At 41.9% G+C, this 20,473-nt stretch overlaps 1 protein-coding gene across 16 annotated transcripts in view; it reads left to right on the top strand.

Annotated features, from left to right (window-relative positions):
- Window positions 1–20,473, top strand: part of KIF1B (kinesin family member 1B) — a 144,197-nt gene that overhangs the window by 54,311 nt on the left and 69,413 nt on the right. For 6 of the 16 annotated variants that reach the window (XM_063436177.1, XM_063436176.1, XM_063436175.1 and 3 more), the window contains exons 5-15: window positions 192–257; window positions 2,875–3,053; window positions 3,563–3,674; window positions 5,986–6,063; window positions 6,500–6,565; window positions 7,029–7,046; window positions 7,537–7,612; window positions 7,696–7,774; window positions 8,223–8,365; window positions 10,475–10,510; window positions 13,688–13,932. In XM_063436177.1, the coding sequence (XP_063292247.1) occupies window positions 192–257; window positions 2,875–3,053; window positions 3,563–3,674; window positions 5,986–6,063; window positions 6,500–6,565; window positions 7,029–7,046; window positions 7,537–7,612; window positions 7,696–7,774; window positions 8,223–8,365; window positions 10,475–10,510; window positions 13,688–13,932 (1,098 nt within the window). The remainder of the gene's footprint in view (window positions 1–191; window positions 258–2,874; window positions 3,054–3,562; window positions 3,675–5,985; window positions 6,064–6,499; window positions 6,566–7,028; window positions 7,047–7,536; window positions 7,613–7,695; window positions 7,775–8,222; window positions 8,366–10,474; window positions 10,511–13,687; window positions 13,933–20,473) is intronic. The other 10 variants (XM_063436187.1, XM_063436189.1, XM_063436186.1 and 7 more) reach the window with 5 other exon arrangements.

Genomic DNA, 20,473 nt, shown 5'->3' with positions numbered 1-20,473 from the left:
CGTTTCTTATTTAAATGTAATTCAAAGCCAACAATTATAGTTCCCAATATTTGCAGTTACCAGCCAGCTATCACACATATCGGGTGGTATTTTTGTGGCCTTTTTGCAGAGAGATTTTGGCAGTCAGCTTTTCGAGATCCCTCCTTTCTGTGATTTTACTTTAACCCCCCGTCTCTCTGGTTTTCTTTCAGCTCTGTGAGGACCTGTTTGAGAAAATTAATGATAACCACAATGATGAAGTTTCATTCTCTGTAGAGGTGAGTTTCTAATTGTCCAGGTTTAAAAAAAAAAAAAAAATATATATATAATATATAATACAAAAAACTCTTGCACTCCCACAATTCATCCAATACCTGGTGCTCTAGTAGCTTAAACATGAAACCAGAAAAAATACCAGCACTCCTAGGTTTTCCAAATTAATATTTTCTTTTAATTCAGTAAATTAGATCGACGTTTCAGCTCTGTTACAGAGCTTTCATCAGGACATTAACCTTAAGGTTAAGGACATTAATGTTAATGTCCTGATGAAAGCTCTGTAACAGAGCTGAAACGTCGGTCTAATTTACTGGATTAAAAGAAAATCTTCATTTGGAAAACCTAGGAGTGCTGGTATTTTTTCTGTTTTTAAATATGTGCGCATTACCTAGTTAATCTGCAGATTAACGGATTTGCTCAGTTAAAGTGCGGAATCAAGAGTTTTCCGCACTCTACCTAGGTAATGTGCACATTAACTGCTTCCGTCTAGTTAAAGTGCAAAATGTTTGTTTCTTTCCCTCGGTAAAAGAGGAAATTATTTATTACAAAAACGTCCTCGCAGGACCTGTTTCACCCTTTCAGTGCAGTCTCTGCAGAGTCGTTCACTTCTCATCTGAAGGCAGAAAGATTCCGTGTGAACCTGTCTCGATTCTTTTGTGAGCAAGTTCCTTTCAGTGCTCTCCACCATCAAATTCTCAAAGCATAGACGCATGGCTTGTTGCTTCTCAGAGGGGGCTGGCTACTAACAGTGCTGCTCCGTAAGTCCGAGAAATACTTCTCTCATTGAGGAGAAGGAGACCAATAAGTCTGCTCATGGACCACTGATTCCGACAGTCTTCATGATGATATTGAGAACAGTGGAGATCTGCTGGGATCATTTCAGGGTGTTGCTGCATAATGTGCAGGAAGCGCTCGCTCTCTTGTGGTGGTGGGGGCTCCTCGTTTCATACCAGTTCGGGATAACTGTTTGAAGAGGTATGTGACTATCTGGTCCAGACAAGAACAAAACAGCAGCCAGTGCATACCACGGTGTCCTCCAGAGCTGTGAGCCCCTCAGAGAGATGGAGGACAGAATTATTTTTTTGCACTTTAATGAGTTCCTAGTAGGTGATGTGCAGATTACCGAGGTAATGTGAGAAATATTCGAGAAACTAAATCATGTTCTGCACTTTAACTGTAACATATATATATATCTCCATATCCTGAGGAAAGTCCCTGAGAGGACTGAAACGTTGATCCATGTTTTAACCTTGCCAATAAAAGAAGATTTTAGCGAAGACCGTGAGTGCTGCCATATTCTCTTATATATATATATATATATTGATTTTTATTACATTTAAGGAATTCAGTAAATTCCGAGTGAAACAGAGAGTACGTAGTGACTGAATACCAGTTAAAGGAACACTATAGTCACCTAAATTATTTTAGCTAAATAAAGCAGTTTTAGTGTATAGATCATTCCCCTGCAATTTCACTGCTCAATTCACTGTCATTTAGGAGTTAAATCACTTTGTTTCTGTTTATGCAGCCCTAGCCACACCTCCCCTGGCTATGATTGACAGAGCCTGCATGAAAAAAAAAAACTGGTTTCACTTTCAAACAGATGTAATTTACCTTAAATAATTGTATCTCAATCTCTAAATTGAACTTTAATCACATACAGGAGGTTCTTGCAGGGTCTAGCAAGCTATTAACATAGCAGGGGATAAGAGAATCTTAATTAAACAGAACTTGCAATAAAGAAAGCCTAAATAGGGCTCTCTTTACAGGAAGTGTTTATGGAAGGCTGTGCAAGTCACATGCAGGGAGGTGTGACTAGGGTTCATAAACAAAGGGATTTAACTCCTAAATGGCAGAGGATTGAGCAGTGAGGCTGCAGGGGCATGTTCTATACACCAAAACTGCTTCATTAAGCTAAAGTTGTTCAGGTGACTATAGTGTCCCTTTAACGTGTACAATGCGCACAGGTGTTTGGTAATTGTCTGTACCATGTGAAGTATCTGAGTCTGTGGTTTCTTGATCTCCCTGAAGTAACTCGTATAATGGCATCACTTAATATGTTTAGCCAAGGACACTCCACGTCGGAGATGTATTGGGGGTGGAACAGGCTGCAATAAGATTTGGAACTCCAATAGAGTTAATTTCTTCTGAATAAAAGACATTTGATAAACCCATTTTCCTGAATTGTATATACTGTAAACATTAATGATCGATTCTGGTTTAATTAACAGGGATTTCTATAGACCTTAGATTCCCACTTTTCTCAAAAGCTTAGCACCCAGGAGCAGTACACGCCTCACCTGCATTACCATATAAAGAGAAACCAATATTTGCTATCCCTTTTAACTCCTTTATCATCTCTCCAGAATGACAGTGTCTTTACTTTGTAATATGTTCCTAGTTAGTGTTTTTTATATCGCTGGGATTTATTTAAGGAAAACAATTGTTGATGGTTCCTTTGTTCCTCATTAATAAAACATTGCAGTATGTGTTGAGATATAGATTGATGTTTTGTGTGCTAAATTCATGTCGCGTGTAATACGGAAAATAATCTTCCTGAGAGTTTGTAGGGATCATTGCGAGTATATAATATGTTCATGTTTATTATAACCTGTCCAGGTCAGCTATATGGAAATTTACTGTGAGCGTGTCCGGGATCTGCTAAATCCCAAGAACAAAGGTAACCTGCGTGTAAGAGAGCACCCACTGCTTGGACCTTATGTAGAAGACCTGTCAAAACTGGCGGTCACCTCGTACACCGATATTGCTGATCTCATGGATGCGGGCAATAAGGCCAGGTGACCATTCATTCTGATTCTAATTGGTGATTTTATGATGAGGGTAGCGGGTAGTCTGGTGCACCTCAACCTCTGAAAAGGTCCAGCTCCCATTATTTGGAAGATCAATGCTACAAGGGTATCATGGGAGTTTCGTGTTTCTCATTACTTTAGAGTTATCCATTTTCTTGTTATAAAGCTCCTACCTGGTCCTTGTAGAAGCATAGGGCAGTTAATATGTGCATTCTAGATACAGCTTATTCTCTTCTGGAAAACAGAAGATTTCTGGACAAAAAGAGCAGTGAAGACAGGAATTTCACCTCTAATGGGTGACGTGTTAAGAAATACTGTAGATGCCTCCACAATAATGTTCATTGTCATCTAGTGATGAGTGCTTTGTCTGTTCGTATTCTATACTTCTGGGCAGTTCCATAAAATGATTCCAGAGAATATGCTGGTAGTGACACGTACATTCCCAGGGAGGCTGCTTTTAGTACAGAATTAAGATGTTCTTATCCCCTTCTCCTCAGAACCGTGGCTGCCACAAACATGAATGAAACCAGCAGCCGATCCCACGCTGTCTTTACCATTGTCTTTACTCAGAAGCGACTGGACGTGGAAACCAACCTTTCCACAGAGAAGGTAAAGCTTTTATCATAAAATAATGTGAGCCCTGCAACTCTGCAAATGGTTATGTAATCCATCCAGTGGGTTGCTATCACAGACCCCAGATCTGTATAATAGTGATGTAAAAATGGTAGAAACTGCCTTTTTTCCTCCACTAGGTTTGTTTCAAAGGATTGCTAATTATTATTATTATTATTATTATTATTATTGCCATTTATATAGCGCCAACAGATTCCGTAGCGCTTTACAATATTAAGAAGGGGATTTAACTATAAATAGGACAATTACAAATAAACTTACAGGAACAATAGGTTAAAGAGGACCCTGCTCAATCGAGCTTACATTCTATAGGAGGTGGGGTGTAAAACACATTAGGACAGGAATTTGCAATCAAATAAGGTGGGCTGCCCTTTAGGAGAGGGCAAGAGACAGGTATGTGAGGTAAGGGTTAGTCTTGGAGGCCATAAGCTTTCCTAAGGAGATGGGTTTTAAGGCTCTTCTTAAAAGATGCAAGACTAGGGGAGAGTCTGATGGCGGTAGGCAGGCTATTCCATAGGAAGGGAGCCGCCCGCGAGAAGTCCTGCAAGCGCGAGTTGGCCATACGGGTGCGGACAACGGACAGGAGGTGGTCACGGTCAGAGCAGAGAGACCGAGAAGAGACATACCTATGGATCTGTGAGGAGATATAAGAGGGGCTAGAGTTGTTCAGTGCTTTATAGGTGTGAGTTAGTACCTTAAATTGACTCCTATAGCATACAGGAAGCCAATGTAAGGACTGGCAGAGGGGTGAGGTGTGAGAGAAACGACTAGAGAGGAAAATCAGTCTAGCAGCAGCGTTCATTACGGACTGTACGGGTGCAGTACGGCTATTGGGAAGACCAATCAGGAGAGGGTTACAATAATCCATGCGGGAAATTACTAGAGCGTGGACAAGCTCCTTGGTAGTATCTGGTGCAAGAAAGGGGCGGATGCGGGCTATGTTTTTAAGATGGAATCTACAGGATTTGGCAACATGCTGGATGTGAGGCTCAAAGGTGAGACCAGAGTCAAGTATGACGCCAAGACAGCGCACTTGCAAGGATGGACTGATGTTGGTACCAGAAACTTGACGGGAGAGCGAAAGAGGAGGATCAGTATTAGGAGGAGGAAAGACAAGGAGCTCAGTTTTTGAGAGATTGAGTTTCAGAAAGCGGAAGGACATCCAGTCACAGATGGAAGAAAGGCAAGCAGTGACACGTTGCAGGACGGCAGGGGAGAGGTCCGTGGAGGAGAGATATAGCTGGGTGTCATCAGCGTACAGGTGGTAGTGGAATCCAAAAGAGGTAATAAGTTTGCCAAGAGAGGCAGTATAAAGAGAAAATAGAAGGGGACCAAGGACGGAGCCTTGGGGGACTCCAACCGAGACAGGGCGAGGGGAGGAGGTATCATTAGAAAAAGAGACACTGAATGAGCATTGGGAGAGAAAAGAGGAAAACCACGAGAGGACACACAGAGACCAAGCGATTGAAGAGTTTGAAGAAGGAGAGCATGATCAACGGTGTAAAAGGCCGCTGAGAGGTCAAGAAGAATTAGTATGGAGTAGTGGCCTTTGGATTTAGCTGCGATTCGGTCATTAGTAACTTTGATAAGGGCAGTCTCTGTAGAGTGGAGAGGGCGGAAGCCAGATTGAAGGGGGTCAAGGAGAGAGTTGGAATTGAGGAAATGAGACACACGGGTAAAGACAAGTCTTTCCAATATTTTTTCTAATATTTCCTAATTATTTATTGACAGTCACACAAAACGATCACCAAAAAAACTGGTTAACACAGTGTTACTGAGAGGGCAGTGGATGCATGGAATAGCCTTCCAGCTGAAGTGGTAGAGGTTAACACGGTGAGGGAGTTTAAGCATGCGTGGGATAGGCATAAGGCTATCCTAACTATAAGATAAGGCCAGGGACTAATGAAAGTATTTAGAAAATTGGGCAGACTAGATGGGCCGAATGGTTCTTATCTGCCGTCACATTCTGTGTTTCTATGTTGCTATGTGTTACAGGCTAATTAGGAAAATCTAAATTTATAAATGAAAACTCTTGTGCCATAGAGATTTCCTCTTTGTTTCACATGTTTCTGCTCGAAGACAGCCAGCTGTTGGTTTATCACTGGTCCAATCATGCTTGGTATGGATGGCAATCTCTGCTTGTTGAAGAATGCGGTTCCTGAAGCCCAGTTTGTGTCTGTTTTTTTTTGTGTTTCCAGAGTGTAAATCTCTCTAGGTTTTGTGGTCACAGAGTGACACAAACATGTCAGTGGTTCATCTCATTCACGAATTGCGTTTCCTTCCCTAGGTCAGTAAAATTAGCCTGGTAGACTTGGCGGGCAGCGAGAGAGCAGATTCCACAGGAGCAAAGGGAACACGATTAAAAGTGAGTTTCCTGATGTATGAAACGTGGGTTTAATAAAAATAAAGAGCTGTAATGTCCGTTTTACATGTTATTTTCATTATTTATGAAGTGCCATTATGTATATATTTAGCAGTGATGCAGGTGCCAAGCTGCCTGTAGATAACATTTCATTTTTAAGAAGGTGGTAATTTTCCCTCTCAACTGATGTTATTCTCAATAGTGGGGGGACACACTCCTTGTTCTCCCGCTTTTGTCTGACTAGAAATTCCAAAATGTGAGTTAGAATTCTGGGAGACGTGTACCATGGATTACCTTTTTCAACAGGCAATGCCCTATATTATTTCAAATTATATATAAATTATTAAACAAATGATTGGATGGCTGTTTTTTTTCTTATCCTTCTAACTTTCCGTGAAATTGTATGTACTCATAACGCTTCTCATGTGTCCTTTCACAGGAAGGAGCCAACATTAACAAGTCTCTGACAACTCTGGGAAAAGTTATCTCTGCTCTGGCAGAGGTGGTAAGTTTCCAGCTGTGTGTAAGCATAACCACATAGCGGACATATCTTATTAATGCAGTATTGCTTATGCTGGAAATGTTGCTACAGCATTGTTTCCAGTGTCAGTCTAATATTTTGTAAACTTCCAATCAAAAAATCATCACATCCCCTTAATAGCATTTAGTATTGTGTGATGTCACGACGAAGGTTTACTGCAGATTTAAAATTTAGTCTAATTACTTCTGCAAAGAATGGAGGCTGATGTGCCTTTCGTCTTGTGCTGAGCACTAGGCTTCCCTCCTTTGGCCTTTGGTGGGCGCTCCTCTGTGTGCGTAACAAAATATTAGCAGCTTTTTATATATGAGCAATAAAAGATGTTCTTCTTTGAGTCTCTACATTCATTTACATTAACACTTCAACCCTCTAAGTTCAGGTAACATTTTCTGTGTCTGTCTTTCTTCTCTCTCTCATGCCGACATATCAGGATAACTGCACCAGCAAGGTATGATATGCCCAGGGGCGGATGCCCAGTCTGTACTTTGTCTATTTGGGGTCCGCTATTCACATGATCCTTGTTGCTGGAAATAATTGTCAATGCTATTAGCTAATCACAGCTCAGCCGGACAAACTGATGTTTTCTGCCAAGCACAGCTTATTTTGTCCCAAATCCACTTAATCAGGATGACACTATTGTTCCTTTGCAGTCAAATATACTCTGAAAATATATCTTATGGCAGCATGTGGGGAACAAATTCTGTTTCTCATTGTGTTTTTCCTGCTTATTTTATTACAGGTAATTTATAATTGGGGATTGAGACCTGTGTTTTCCTCTTTCTCTGTTAACACTGATTCTTATTCCGATGCCTTAGATTGACAGGAGAGAGAAAATGTGTATATTAGTTTCCAAGTGACTTGTGTGTCTCTGCTCAGGTGTCTTTTCTGAGCTGTTTTTGAAACCCATGTAAGTATTTTTTCTTCTTGATATATTTTAGAGCAAAAAGAAGAAAAAGACAGATTTTATTCCCTACCGAGACTCTGTGCTGACGTGGCTTCTTCGGGAGAACCTAGGTAAATGACTTCATGGGATGTTGGTACCTGTGACGTGCCCACTATTCTTTGAACTGACTCACATTGTTGGATTCTTGTTGCAGGTGGTAATTCTCGAACTGCAATGGTGGCAGCTCTGAGTCCGGCTGATATAAACTATGATGAGACACTAAGTACTTTAAGGTAAAACCGGCTTAATCTTGTAAAATGCAGGCAGCATTTTAAAGGAACCAGCTTTGTCAGGAAGTATAGTTGGAAACACATTTCAGTTCAGTTTTATGTATCATGTTTCTTGATAGATACACTTCAGGTACCATAACTACGCGTGCTGTGTTTCCCCCATTTTCTGGGATCATAGATTTGTTTTGATTCTAAAAATGTATTTGTTGAAGTATAAGCGTATAGCATTTTAACCATATGATATTTTTGTGGAGGATATATTCCTAAACCATTGGATGAAAGCTGAAACCTAACATCCAGGATTCGGTGTATCCTCCTATACATATCATTTTTTCACCATCGCAGTTTCAAATCTGTCATTTGCTAAAAGCCTGTTGTCATTTGTATTGGGAATTGGAATGTAATCTGTTTCCTCTGGAGATGCTCATCTTCAACATTTATTTCCTTCCAGATACGCAGACCGTGCAAAACAGATCAAATGTAATGCTATTATCAATGAAGATCCCAATGCCAAACTGGTGCGTGAGTTGAAGGATGAAGTTACTCGACTGAAGGAATTGCTGCGTGCACAGGGCTTGGGAGATATAATTGACAGTAAGTAGCCGCTGGAGTGGCAGTGTTTGTGGTGTACCCACAATGCTTAACAAGGAGATCTATGTAAAGTTAAAATGTTCTCAAGACACTCATCCCTCAGGTACCGAGCGGGTTAAGCCAGTTTCCCCAACGTTGGTTATTAGCCGAGTGATCTGTGGATTACATAACGAATAGGAACATAGTAATGATATACACCCCCTCCCTGCACCTTGTTTAGGCTGCTATAAACCATTTATTAAACATTTAATGGCCACTCCCTTAGGGTGGACAAACACTGCCAAATAATGATCCAGTAACAATCCATGTATTCTGTATTATCAGTTTATTATAGAAATTCAACCTCAGCCTAAGGAAAGCGATGCTGATTAGTTGTACAATATTGTAGCAGCTGTAGCCACCTCTAAACATACTTTTAATTTGTGGTAAATGAGTATACCCCAAGTATTCTATTTAATTTGATTTCATGCTTAGAACATTTATATTTATTAGATGCATACATGGACGTATTACGGCTCCCATATATGTACTATTTCTTGTTCATTGTGAGATCCTGGGTCCTGCTGGTTGTAGCGTTATGAACAAGCAGCACCTCGAAGCCCATATTATTTTTATATACCTTTGTGAAATGTAGAGGAATCTTCTGGTTCACCAGAAATGCCAGAGCTCCAACACGGAGCTAGTTTTCACTGTGACCTCAACACTGCAGTGTTTGACCCTAACACATGTAACTGCTCCAACTTGGTATAATAGGAGGTCCTTAGGGGTAGGGTCTAAGGGTAGAGTGACAGTGGACCAATTCCTTTCACATACATTTACACTTTAAAAAAGCCCTTCATGATGAGAGTAGTAGTGTGAGTGCAAGGCTCTCTTTAGATTTGGATGCTGAGACTCACAAGTTGAAGGCCTTTACAAAAAGGAAATCAAGTTTGTATTCTGGGTTAAAGGGAACAGTGAGGTTCTAAAATACATAGATATGTTTTTATCATTATTTATGTACAGCACAAGGTATACTTCATAAAGAACAGTGAGCATCAGTAAATATAACCAGGTACATACAACGTGACAGACATTTCCCCCACTTACCGTATAAAGAAAAGAGTTGGGACACTGATAAAAAGAAACCATTCTGCATTCACTTATGAGAATACAATAAGCAAACATCCCAGTATATCAGCTGCAGTAGGTTGGTGGACCGTGTCAGATCATTTATCCATCAATCTCGAATGATGAGCATGCATATTTTTATTAATGAACAGCACAGTTAGGAAAAAAGTATGAATTGCTTAGTTTCAAAGTCCCCTTTAACTGCCTATAATCCTACATTTCCTTAGCTCTAGAACAAGTTAAAGTTAGACTAACCCTTTGATTGTGGGTTAATAGGCTCTAGAATCATGTTTTATCTCAGTGGGCAGACTATGTTTCCATATGATTAACCCCTTTAAGAACACTATCTGTATGTTCTATTATAATAATCTGCTCTTTAAGCAGTGTTCATTTTGTCGACTAATCATTTTAGTCGGTTAACCTTTTTGAGATTTAGTCGACTGAAACTAAAACAATTAAGATGATTAAAATACGACTAAAACTAATATAAAATTTGGTGCCAAAATGAACACTGCACAGAGGGACTGTGGAAGGGGCAAAAGAGGCTTTAACTAAACCCATTCGATTCGATGACTAAGACTAAAACAATTCAGATGACTAAAATACGACTAAAACAAAAGTAGTTTTTAGTCAAAAGACTAAAACTAAATTGAAATTTGCTGCCAAAATGTACACTCTTTAAGGATCCTAAAATTGAACAGCCCCTTTAAAATTGTGGATACAGGGCAGCAAAGGGCTAACTCTAAACAGGACATTTTGTGATGGGCATAGGGACAGGGATTGATGCGAAGTGGGTTTGTGAGATGTCTGGGGAACTTGAACTTTGATAAACCTTTACCTTCTGCTTGTACTTTACTATCAACATTCTCATCAGTCTGATTAAATCCCCAGAAACTAACAAACTGCACTTTTCTCTGAAACCATAAATAAGACTTCTCAATAGCCATACGTGTGTCTTAAATATTGACCCCTCGTCCATCTTGTTTCCCTTCCGCCTCCGCTCAGTTGATTCTATCGAAGACAATTATCCAGGATTAAAATGTGTGTATTATATACAACTCTTCCTTTCTCCGGTCTCGCTTTCAGCCTCTACAGCGGCTTGCAACTGCAGCCTGCATGTCAGCAGAGGCCGCGGGAAATCTCAGACAGAAACCGCGCAGGTTTCCGGGGGCAGGCAGGTTCTAGTTCTCCAGCTGGATCTAGAATAAGACTAATATCATTGGCTTGCCAAGCATCATGAGATTTGTAGTCTGACAGCGAAAGTGCTGCCTATTGCCTGCCCCTGCAAATGACTCGTAATATGCTCCCATGTAGTTTCATGTATAGGAAATTAATTTGGACTATGTAATTACCCCTCATAGATATTGGTATGTTATAAACCAAGCTCTGTGTTCGACCTACACACATGCTAATTGCAAAACATTGGGGACATGCGGCCGGGGTTTGTCTGTCTGAGATTTCTTGGCAATGGATAATTCTTCCTGGATGCTGCTTTTGGTGCTTTGAGCTGGGCTTTTGCTGGGTGTTTTTACAGCTCTGATTTGTGCATGCAAGGCTTAAGGTTCTCCTGCCAGCATTGATGATTTGCTTACAATACTGAATGCAATCTTTAAACGGTCCCCATAATCCTACGTTTGGAACGAACACTAACCTCTGGTTGAGGCTGCACTGACAGTAATACCCTTGTATCCGTGATTAACTTCTTAAATAGACGGAGATTGAAAACCTATGTTATCTGTCGTTTTATTTTATGTACGCGTTAACCAGAATGTCCCAATAAGCTGTATGAGCCAGCTGTGAGCTAAAGGCTGTTTTTACTACAGGGGTTTATTTTCTAGCCCAGAGCCCAGCAAGCTTTTATAACTGACAAGGGGATTGCAAAATGTAGGCCAAAGCGACCGATTTGGGATAGTTCTTAGGGTGATCAGTTTTTCCTTTTAGTCACTTTTGGCGTAAAACGTACAGTTGCATTGCCAGATCCTCACACTATCTGGTGTAGTTAATGCCCCATAACTTTCACAGTAATGCATAAACTTAGATATTGTCAGGATTTTGTTGATATAAGTTTAATCACTCGTTAGTTGTATCTGTAACTAAATCTACATTAATTACATTTTGTAGTGGTTTAGCAAAAACTGGGTCTCATCCCACCTCTATAGCCTCCCCATCTCCAGCTGCATTGATCATTACCAATTATACTTCAGTATTACCGATTGGAACTGATGTGCTGAAAGTGCTGTGTTAATTCTCCCCAGCACTTTTAACACAGGACTTGACAAATTTGCCTGGAATCTAGGAGCCAGCAAAAAAACTTAGGAGCCAGGTTTTTCAATGTCAAAATACATTTCTTAAAGGGACACAATAGTCACCAGAACCACTACAGCTTAATGTAGTTCTCGTATCTATAACCTGTCCCTGCACACTTTTCAATGTAAGCCCTGGCTTTTCAGAGAAAAGGCAGTATTTACATCGCTGCCTTGTAACACTTCTAGTGACTGACACTCAAAAGGCTTCTGGAGTGCATCCTGGGTCAGTGCTGCACAGCACGCAGCATCTATGTTTAGCGTCTCCATGCTCTGAATGTTCCCCATAGAGAAGCATTGATTCAATGCATCTCTATGAGGAGGTGCTGATTGGCGCAGCATGGCGTTTTCCGACACATGTGCAATAGCTTCCCAATGCTTTCCTGTGGGAAAGCATTGGGTTGGCTGAGATCATCAAGATTAATGATCGCAGTCATGGAGGCGGGGCTACCTGCAGCGAGACCAGCACAGCTTGGGGGAAAAAGGTGAGTAAAAACCCCTTTCTCATGTGATCACACACACACTCACATTCACTGCAATAATCACACACATTAAGGTGACCATCCAGCCTCCCTACCTTTGGGAGAGCAGGAGGGATTCGGATTTCCCTGGGGTCTGTTGGGACTTCAGTCATCTCCCTGCTCTACTCCATAGAGCGCTGTTTAGTGATGCCGGGCCGAAACGAGGTCCTATTCCGACATCACTGGAGGACGCGCGAGGGAGTAGAGCAGGGAGGTTACAGCTGCCTCAATCCTCGAGGAGCCTCCTGCCTGTGCGCACGCCCCACGTTCTTCCTAAGGAGGATGACAGACCGCATGACCAAGCTCTCCCTCAGTTGGCTGGCCGACGGACCACACATGCTCTCACTTTAGCTGGCCGGTGACCACACGCCCATGCTCTTTATGAGCCGGCCGGCCACCCTCCTCCATTCATAGGCAGCCGCCCACGTCAGGGGTTGAGTGGACCAACAAATCCCAGGTGCTAGGACAAAAATCCAAGTCACCATGGTGACCTGCCGTCTGGGATTAGTCAAACCTTGTTTTAGCCAATCACCATAGTTCATTTTGGACAGAACTGATATTGTTAATACAGAAGTGTAAATTCTGTATTATCGATGCAGCTGGTGAGGGGGGGAGGCTATGAGGAATGAGGCGAACCCCGGTTTCTGTTAATATTACCATACTTTTCTCTGTAGTCGTATCAAACATTTTATATTCTAAAAAGAATACTTGTAACTGGATGGCCTGGAAGTAAGGGTAACCTGGAAAAAGATAGATCTTCAAGCTTTAGGAAAGCGAGGAAGGATAATTGGTTTATATGAAAACCTCCAACTTTTAGCTTATACAATGTGTTCTCTTATCGCAGATTGGATTCACTTTGCTGCATTTTGAATGGATTGCTTGATGCAGTTGCTAGTACACAATGCAGCATATCGCTGGATAGCCGTTATTAAAGCATTTCACAGGGTGGTAACTTTGAAGGTGTCGTTTTCATTCTTTGTCATAACCGGGCAGTATAATGTCTGATTTGGAGAGATGTAAAACGCATTTGGCAGTACACTAAGAGAATGCATTCTTAAAGTTAAAAGAACATATAAACCAGAATTTTGTTTTCCTTTCGCATGCCACAATAATGTGGTTTTTAGTCACATTTGATTTGAAAAAAATTGAAAATAAAACGGGAAGTCGAACATTTCCAAGTGCCGACAATGTGATATTTAATCCTCCGTTTTCACAACCTGTTGTTTCACTTTCCTAACCTGCTTAACTCCCTGATGCAATCCTGTCTTTTGCCGCCATCTTGACGTATTTGGTCTTCGAGCTTCCTGTCCTGTCTCTCACATTCGTTTCCTCCCTCTCTCCCTCTCTCCTTGTCCTTTCCCTTGGTTTTCCCATGTTTTCTCTCCTGTATCTAGCGCTCCCCTCTGTGGCGTGCCTTCCTCTATCAGACGTGAACGATAACCAGAACCTTAAGAATAAGTACTTGTTAGCCAACGAGAATCAACGCCCTGGCAATTTCTCCACAGCCTCCATGAGTTCGTTAGCGTCCTCCCCATCCTCCTGCTCACTCAATAGTCAGGTGGGCCTGACGTCCGTCACTAGCATCCAGGAGAGAATCATGTCGACTCCTGGCGGAGAGGAAGCTATAGAACGACTTAAGGTAAGTGAGAATTGCTTGTAACATGTATTTTGACTACTAATAAAAATGATAGGTTATTGTATCACAAACCACAGCTGGCGTTGAAGAATCACATGGTGGTACTTTTGGCATGTGGCGCAAGTTCCCAAGTTTCCTAGTACCAGACATGGCAGGTCTGACGAACTGTATGTTTTAGGTTCTCTTTATTAAGTCAAGCCCGTTCTTTTTCAGTGTTCAATAAGAGTGTCTCCATTTCTTAAAAGCTAGGAAAAGATCATGACTGCCTCTAGCTGCGTAACAAAATGATGCTTCAGCCTTCCTCTCCTCCCCCACCGCCTCCCAGCACACACACACACACACACACACACACTCTTCACTGGAGAAGACAAGAGCCTTTTCAGCATTTAAGTCCAAACAGATCTTGCATTGTCGGAAGCGTATATGTTGTTCTGGGTGCTGCACATTGCATTCGTATGTGGTGGACAAAGAAAGACCTATTCTTCATCAGTTTTCTAGATCACTCCACAGCAGTACCCAACCCAGCCGGCAATACCAAGTGAATTTCAGCATATAAAAAGTGGAAATTAGGTAAACTGTAAAAGCACTTCCATGCAACACAACTGACAGTGCTGTGTGTGACCTGAATCAGCACAGAAATCAAAATCCAACCGTAACACAAACACTAAACTGGATAGTGTGTAACTCAGAGCAGGAAATCCGAATACTACCATAACACCGACACTAAACTGGATAGTGTGCAACTCAGAGCAGGAAATCTGAATCCTACCGTAACACAGACACTAAACTGGATAGTGTGTAACTCAGCGCAGGAAATCGGAATCCTACCGTAACACAGACACTAAACTGGATAGTGTGTAACTCAGAGCAGGAAATCCGAATACTACCATAACACCGACACTAAACTGGATAGTGTGCAACTCAGAGCAGGAAATCAGAATCCTACCGTAACACAGACACTAAACTGGATAGTGTGTAACTCAGCACAGAAATCAAAATCCAACCGTAACACAAACACTAAACTGGATAGTGTGTAACTCAGAGCAGGAAATCAGAATCCTACCGTAACACACACTAAACTGGATAGTGTGTAACTCAGAGCAGGAAATCCGAATACTACCGTAACACAGACACTAAACTGGATAGTGTGTAACTCAGAGCAGGAAATCCGAATACTACCGTAACACAGACACTAAACTGGATAGTGTGTAACTCAGAGCAGGACATCCGAATACTACCGTAACACAGACACTAAACTGGATAGTGTGTAACTCAGAGCAGGAAATCCGAATCCTACCGTAACACAGACACTAAACTGGATAGTGTGTAACTCAGCATAGGAAATCCGAATACTACCGTAACACAGACAGTAAACTGGATAGTGTGTAACTCAGAGCAGGAAATCAGAATCCTACCGTAACACAGACACTAAACTGGATAGTGTGTAACTCAGCGCAGGAAATCCGAATACTACCGTAACACACACTAAACTGGATAGTGTGTAACTCAGCACAGGAAATCCGAATACTACCGTAACACAGACACTAAACTGGATAGTGTGTAACTCACAGAAGGAAATCAGAATCCTACCGTAACACAGACACTAAACTGGATAGTGTGTAACTCAGCATAGGAAATCCGAATACTACCGTAACACAGACAGTAAACTGGATAGTGTGTGACTCAGCGCAGGAAATCCGAATCCTACCGTAACACAGACACTAAACTGGATAGTGTGTAACTCAGAGCAGGAAATCCGAATCCTACCGTAACACACACTAAACTGGATAGTGTGTAACTCAGAGCAGGAAATCCGAATCCTACCGTAACACAGACACTAAACTGGATAGTGTGTAACTCAGCACAGGAAATCCGAATACTACCGTAACACAGACAGTAAACTGGATAGTGTGTAACTCAGAGCAGGAAATCCGAATCCTACCGTAACACAGACAGTAAACTGGATAGTGTGTAACTCAGAGCAGGAAATCAGAATCCTACCGTAACACAGACACTAAACTGGATAGTGTGTAACTCAGCACAGGAAATCCGAATACTACCGTAACACAGACAGTAAACTGGATAGTGTGTAACTCAGAGCAGGAAATCAGAATCCTACCGTAACACAGACCCTAAACTGGATAGTGTGTAACTCAGCGCAGGAAATCAGAATCCTACCGTAACACAGACCCTAAACCGGATAGTGTGTAACTCACAGAAGGAAATCCGAATCCTACCGTAACACAGACAGTAAACTGGATAGTGTGTAACTCAGAGCAGGAAATCCGAATCCTACCGTAACACAGACACTAAACTGGATAGTGTGTAACTCAGCACAGGAAATCCGAATACTACCGTAACACAGACAGTAAACTGGATAGTGTGTAACTCAGAGCAGGAAATCAGAATCCTACCGTAACACAGACCCTAAACCGGATAGTGTGTAACTCACAGAAGGAAATCAGAATCCTACCGTAACACAGACACTAAACTGGATAGTGTGTAACTCAGCGCAGGAAATCAGAATCCTACCGTAACACCGACACTAAACTGGATAGTGTGCAACTCAGAGCAGGAAATCAGAATCCTACCGTAACACAGACAGTAAACTGGATAGTGTGTAACTCAGAGCAGGAAATCAGAATCCTACCGTAACACCGACACTAAACTGGATAGTGTGCAACTCAGAGCAGGAAATCAGAATCCTACCGTAACACCGACACTAAACTGGATAGTGTGTAACTCAGAGCAGGAAATCGGAATCCTACCGTAACACAGACAGTAAACTGGATAGTGTGTAACTCAGAGCAGGAAATCAGAATCCTACCGTAACACCGACACTAAACTGGATAGTGTGCAACTCAGAGCAGGAAATCAGAATCCTACCGTAACACAGACAGTAAACTGGATAGTGTGCAACTCAGAGCAGGAAATCGGAATCCTACCGTAACACAGACCCTAAACTGGATAGTGTGTAACTCAGAGCAGGAAATCAGAATCCTACCGTAACACAGACCCTAAACTGGATAGTGTGTAACTCAGCGCAGGAAATCAGAATCCTACCGTAACACAGACCCTAAACCGGATAGTGTGTAACTCACAGAAGGAAATCAGAATCCTACCGTAACACAGACACTAAACTGGATAGTGTGTAACTCAGCGCAGGAAATCAGAATCCTACCGTAACACAGACAGTAAACTGGATAGTGTGTAACTCAGAGCAGGAAATCAGAATCCTACCGTAACACCGACACTAAACTGGATAGTGTGCAACTCAGAGCAGGAAATCAGAATCCTACCGTAACACCGACACTAAACTGGATAGTGTGTAACTCAGAGCAGGAAATCAGAATCCTACCGTAACACCGACACTAAACTGGATAGTGTGCAACTCAGAGCAGGAAATCAGAATCCTACCGTAACACAGACAGTAAACTGGATAGTGTGTAACTCAGAGCAGGAAATCGGAATCCTACCGTAACACAGACCCTAAACTGGATAGTGTGTAACTCAGAGCAGGAAATCCGAATCCTACCGTAACACAGACAGTAAACTGGATAGTGTGTAACTCAGAGCAGGAAATCCGAATACTACCGTAACACAGACACTAAACTGGATAGTGTGTAACTCAGAGCAGGAAATCGGAATCCTACCGTAACACAGACAGTAAACTGGATAGTGTGTAACTCAGCGCAGAAAATCAGAATCCTACCGTAACACAGACAGTAAACTGGATAGTGTGTAACTCAGAGCAGGAAATCGGAATCCTACCGTAACACAGACCCTAAACTGGATAGTGTGTGACTCAGCACAGGAAATCCGAATACTACCGTAACACAGACAGTAAACTGGATAGTGTGTAACTCAGCGCAGGAAATCAGAATCCTACCGTAACACAAACACTAAACTGGATAGTGTGTAACTCAGCGCAGGAAATCGGAATCCTACCGTAACACAGACACTAAACTGGATAGTGTGTAACTCAGCGCAGGAAATCAGAATCCTACCGTAACACAAACACTAAACTGGATAGTGTGTAACTCAGCGCAGGAAATCGGAATCCTACCGTAACACAGACACTAAACTGGATAGTGTGTAACTCAGAGCAGGAAATCTGAATCCTACCGTAACACAGACACTAAACTGGATAGTGTGTAACTCAGAGCAGGAAATCCGAATACTACCATAACACCGACACTAAACTGGATAGTGTGCAACTCAGAGCAGGAAATCAGAATCCTACCGTAACACAGACACTAAACTGGATAGTGTGTAACTCAGCACAGAAATCAAAATCCAACCGTAACACAAACACTAAACTGGATAGTGTGTAACTCAGAGCAGGAAATCAGAATCCTACCGTAACACAGACACTAAACTGGATAGTGTGTAACTCAGAGCAGGAAATCCGAATACTACCGTAACACAAACACTAAACTGGATAGTGTGTAACTCAGAGCAGGAAATCAGAATCCTACCGTAACACAGACAGTAAACTGGATAGTGTGTAACTCAGCACAGGAAATCAGAATCCTACCGTAACACAAACACTAAACTGGATAGTGTGTAACTCAGAGCAGGAAATCCGAATACTACCGTAACACAAACACTAAACTGGATAGTGTGTAACTCAGCGCAGGAAATCAGAATCCTACCGTAACACAGACACTAAACTGGATAGTGTGTAACTCAGCGCAGGAAATCAGAATCCTACCGTAACACAGACAGTAAACTGGATAGTGTGTAACTCAGAGCAGGAAATCAGAATCTTACCGTAACACAGACACTAAACTGGATAGTGTGTAACTCAGCACAGGAAATCAGAATCCTACCGTAACACAGACCCTAAACTGGATAGTGTGCAACTCAGCGCAGGAAATCAGAATCCTACCGTAACACAGACCCTAAACTGGATAGTGTGTAACTCAGTGCAGGAAATCCGAATACTACCGTAACACAAACACTAAACTGGATAGTGTGTAACTCAGCGCAGGAAATCCGAATCCTACCGTAACACAGACACTAAACTGGATAGTGTGTAACTCAGAGCAGGAAATCGGAATCCTACCGTAACACAGACAGTAAACTGGATAGTGTGTAACTCAGCGCAGGAAATCTGAATCCTACCGTAACACAGACACTAAACTGGATAGTGTGTAACTCAGCGCAGGAAATCAGAATCCTACCGTAACACAGACAGTAAACTGGATAGTGTGTAACTCAGAGCAGGAAATCCGAATACTACCGTAACACAAACACTAAACTGGATAGTGTGTAACTCGGCATAGGAAATCCGAATACTACCGTAACACAGACACTAAACTGGATAGTGTGTAACTCAGAGCAGGAAATCCGAATACTACCGTAACACAGACACTAAACTGGATAGTGTGCAACTCAGAGCAGGAAATCCGAATACTACCATAACACCGACACTAAACTGGATAGTGTGCAACTCAGAGCAGGAAATCAGAATCCTACCGTAACACAGACACTAAACTGGATAGTGTGTAACTCAGCACAGAAATCAAAATCCAACCGTAACACAAACACTAAACTGGATAGTGTGTAACTCAGAGCAGGAAATCAGAATCCTACCGTAACACAGACACTAAACTGGATAGTGTGTAACTCAGAGCAGGAAATCCGAATACTACCGTAACACAAACACTAAACTGGATAGTGTGTAACTCAGAGCAGGAAATCAGAATCCTACCGTAACACAGACAGTAAACTGGATAGTGTGTAACTCAGCACAGGAAATCAGAATCCTACCGTAACACAAACACTAAACTGGATAGTGTGTAACTCAGAGCAGGAAATCCGAATACTACCGTAACACAAACACTAAACTGGATAGTGTGTAACTCAGCGCAGGAAATCAGAATCCTACCGTAACACAGACACTAAACTGGATAGTGTGTAACTCAGCGCAGGAAATCAGAATCCTACCGTAACACAGACAGTAAACTGGATAGTGTGTAACTCAGAGCAGGAAATCAGAATCCTACCGTAACACAGACACTAAACTGGATAGTGTGTAACTCAGCACAGGAAATCAGAATCCTACCGTAACACAGACACTAAACTGGATAGTGTGTAACTCAGAGCAGGAAATCAGAATCCTACCGTAACACAGACACTAAACTGGATAGTGTGTAACTCAGCACAGGAAATCAGAATCCTACCGTAACACAAACACTAAACTGGATAGTGTGTAACTCAGAGCAGGAAATCAGAATCCTACCGTAACACAGACACTAAACTGGATAGTGTGTAACTCAGCACAGGAAATCAGAATCCTACCGTAACACAGACCCTAAACTGGATAGTGTGCAACTCAGCGCAGGAAATCAGAATCCTACCGTAACACAGACCCTAAACTGGATAGTGTGTAACTCAGCGCAGGAAATCCGAATACTACCGTAACACAAACACTAAACTGGATAGTGTGTAACTCAGCGCAGGAAATCCGAATACTACCGTAACACAGACACTAAACTGGATAGTGTGCAACTCAGCGCAGGAAATCAGAATCCTACCG

Source organism: Pelobates fuscus, chromosome 11 (assembly GCF_036172605.1).
Source record: "Pelobates fuscus isolate aPelFus1 chromosome 11, aPelFus1.pri, whole genome shotgun sequence".
Lineage (NCBI taxonomy): Eukaryota > Metazoa > Chordata > Amphibia > Anura > Pelobatidae > Pelobates > Pelobates fuscus.
This window is presented reverse-complemented; position numbering and strand designations above follow the sequence as displayed.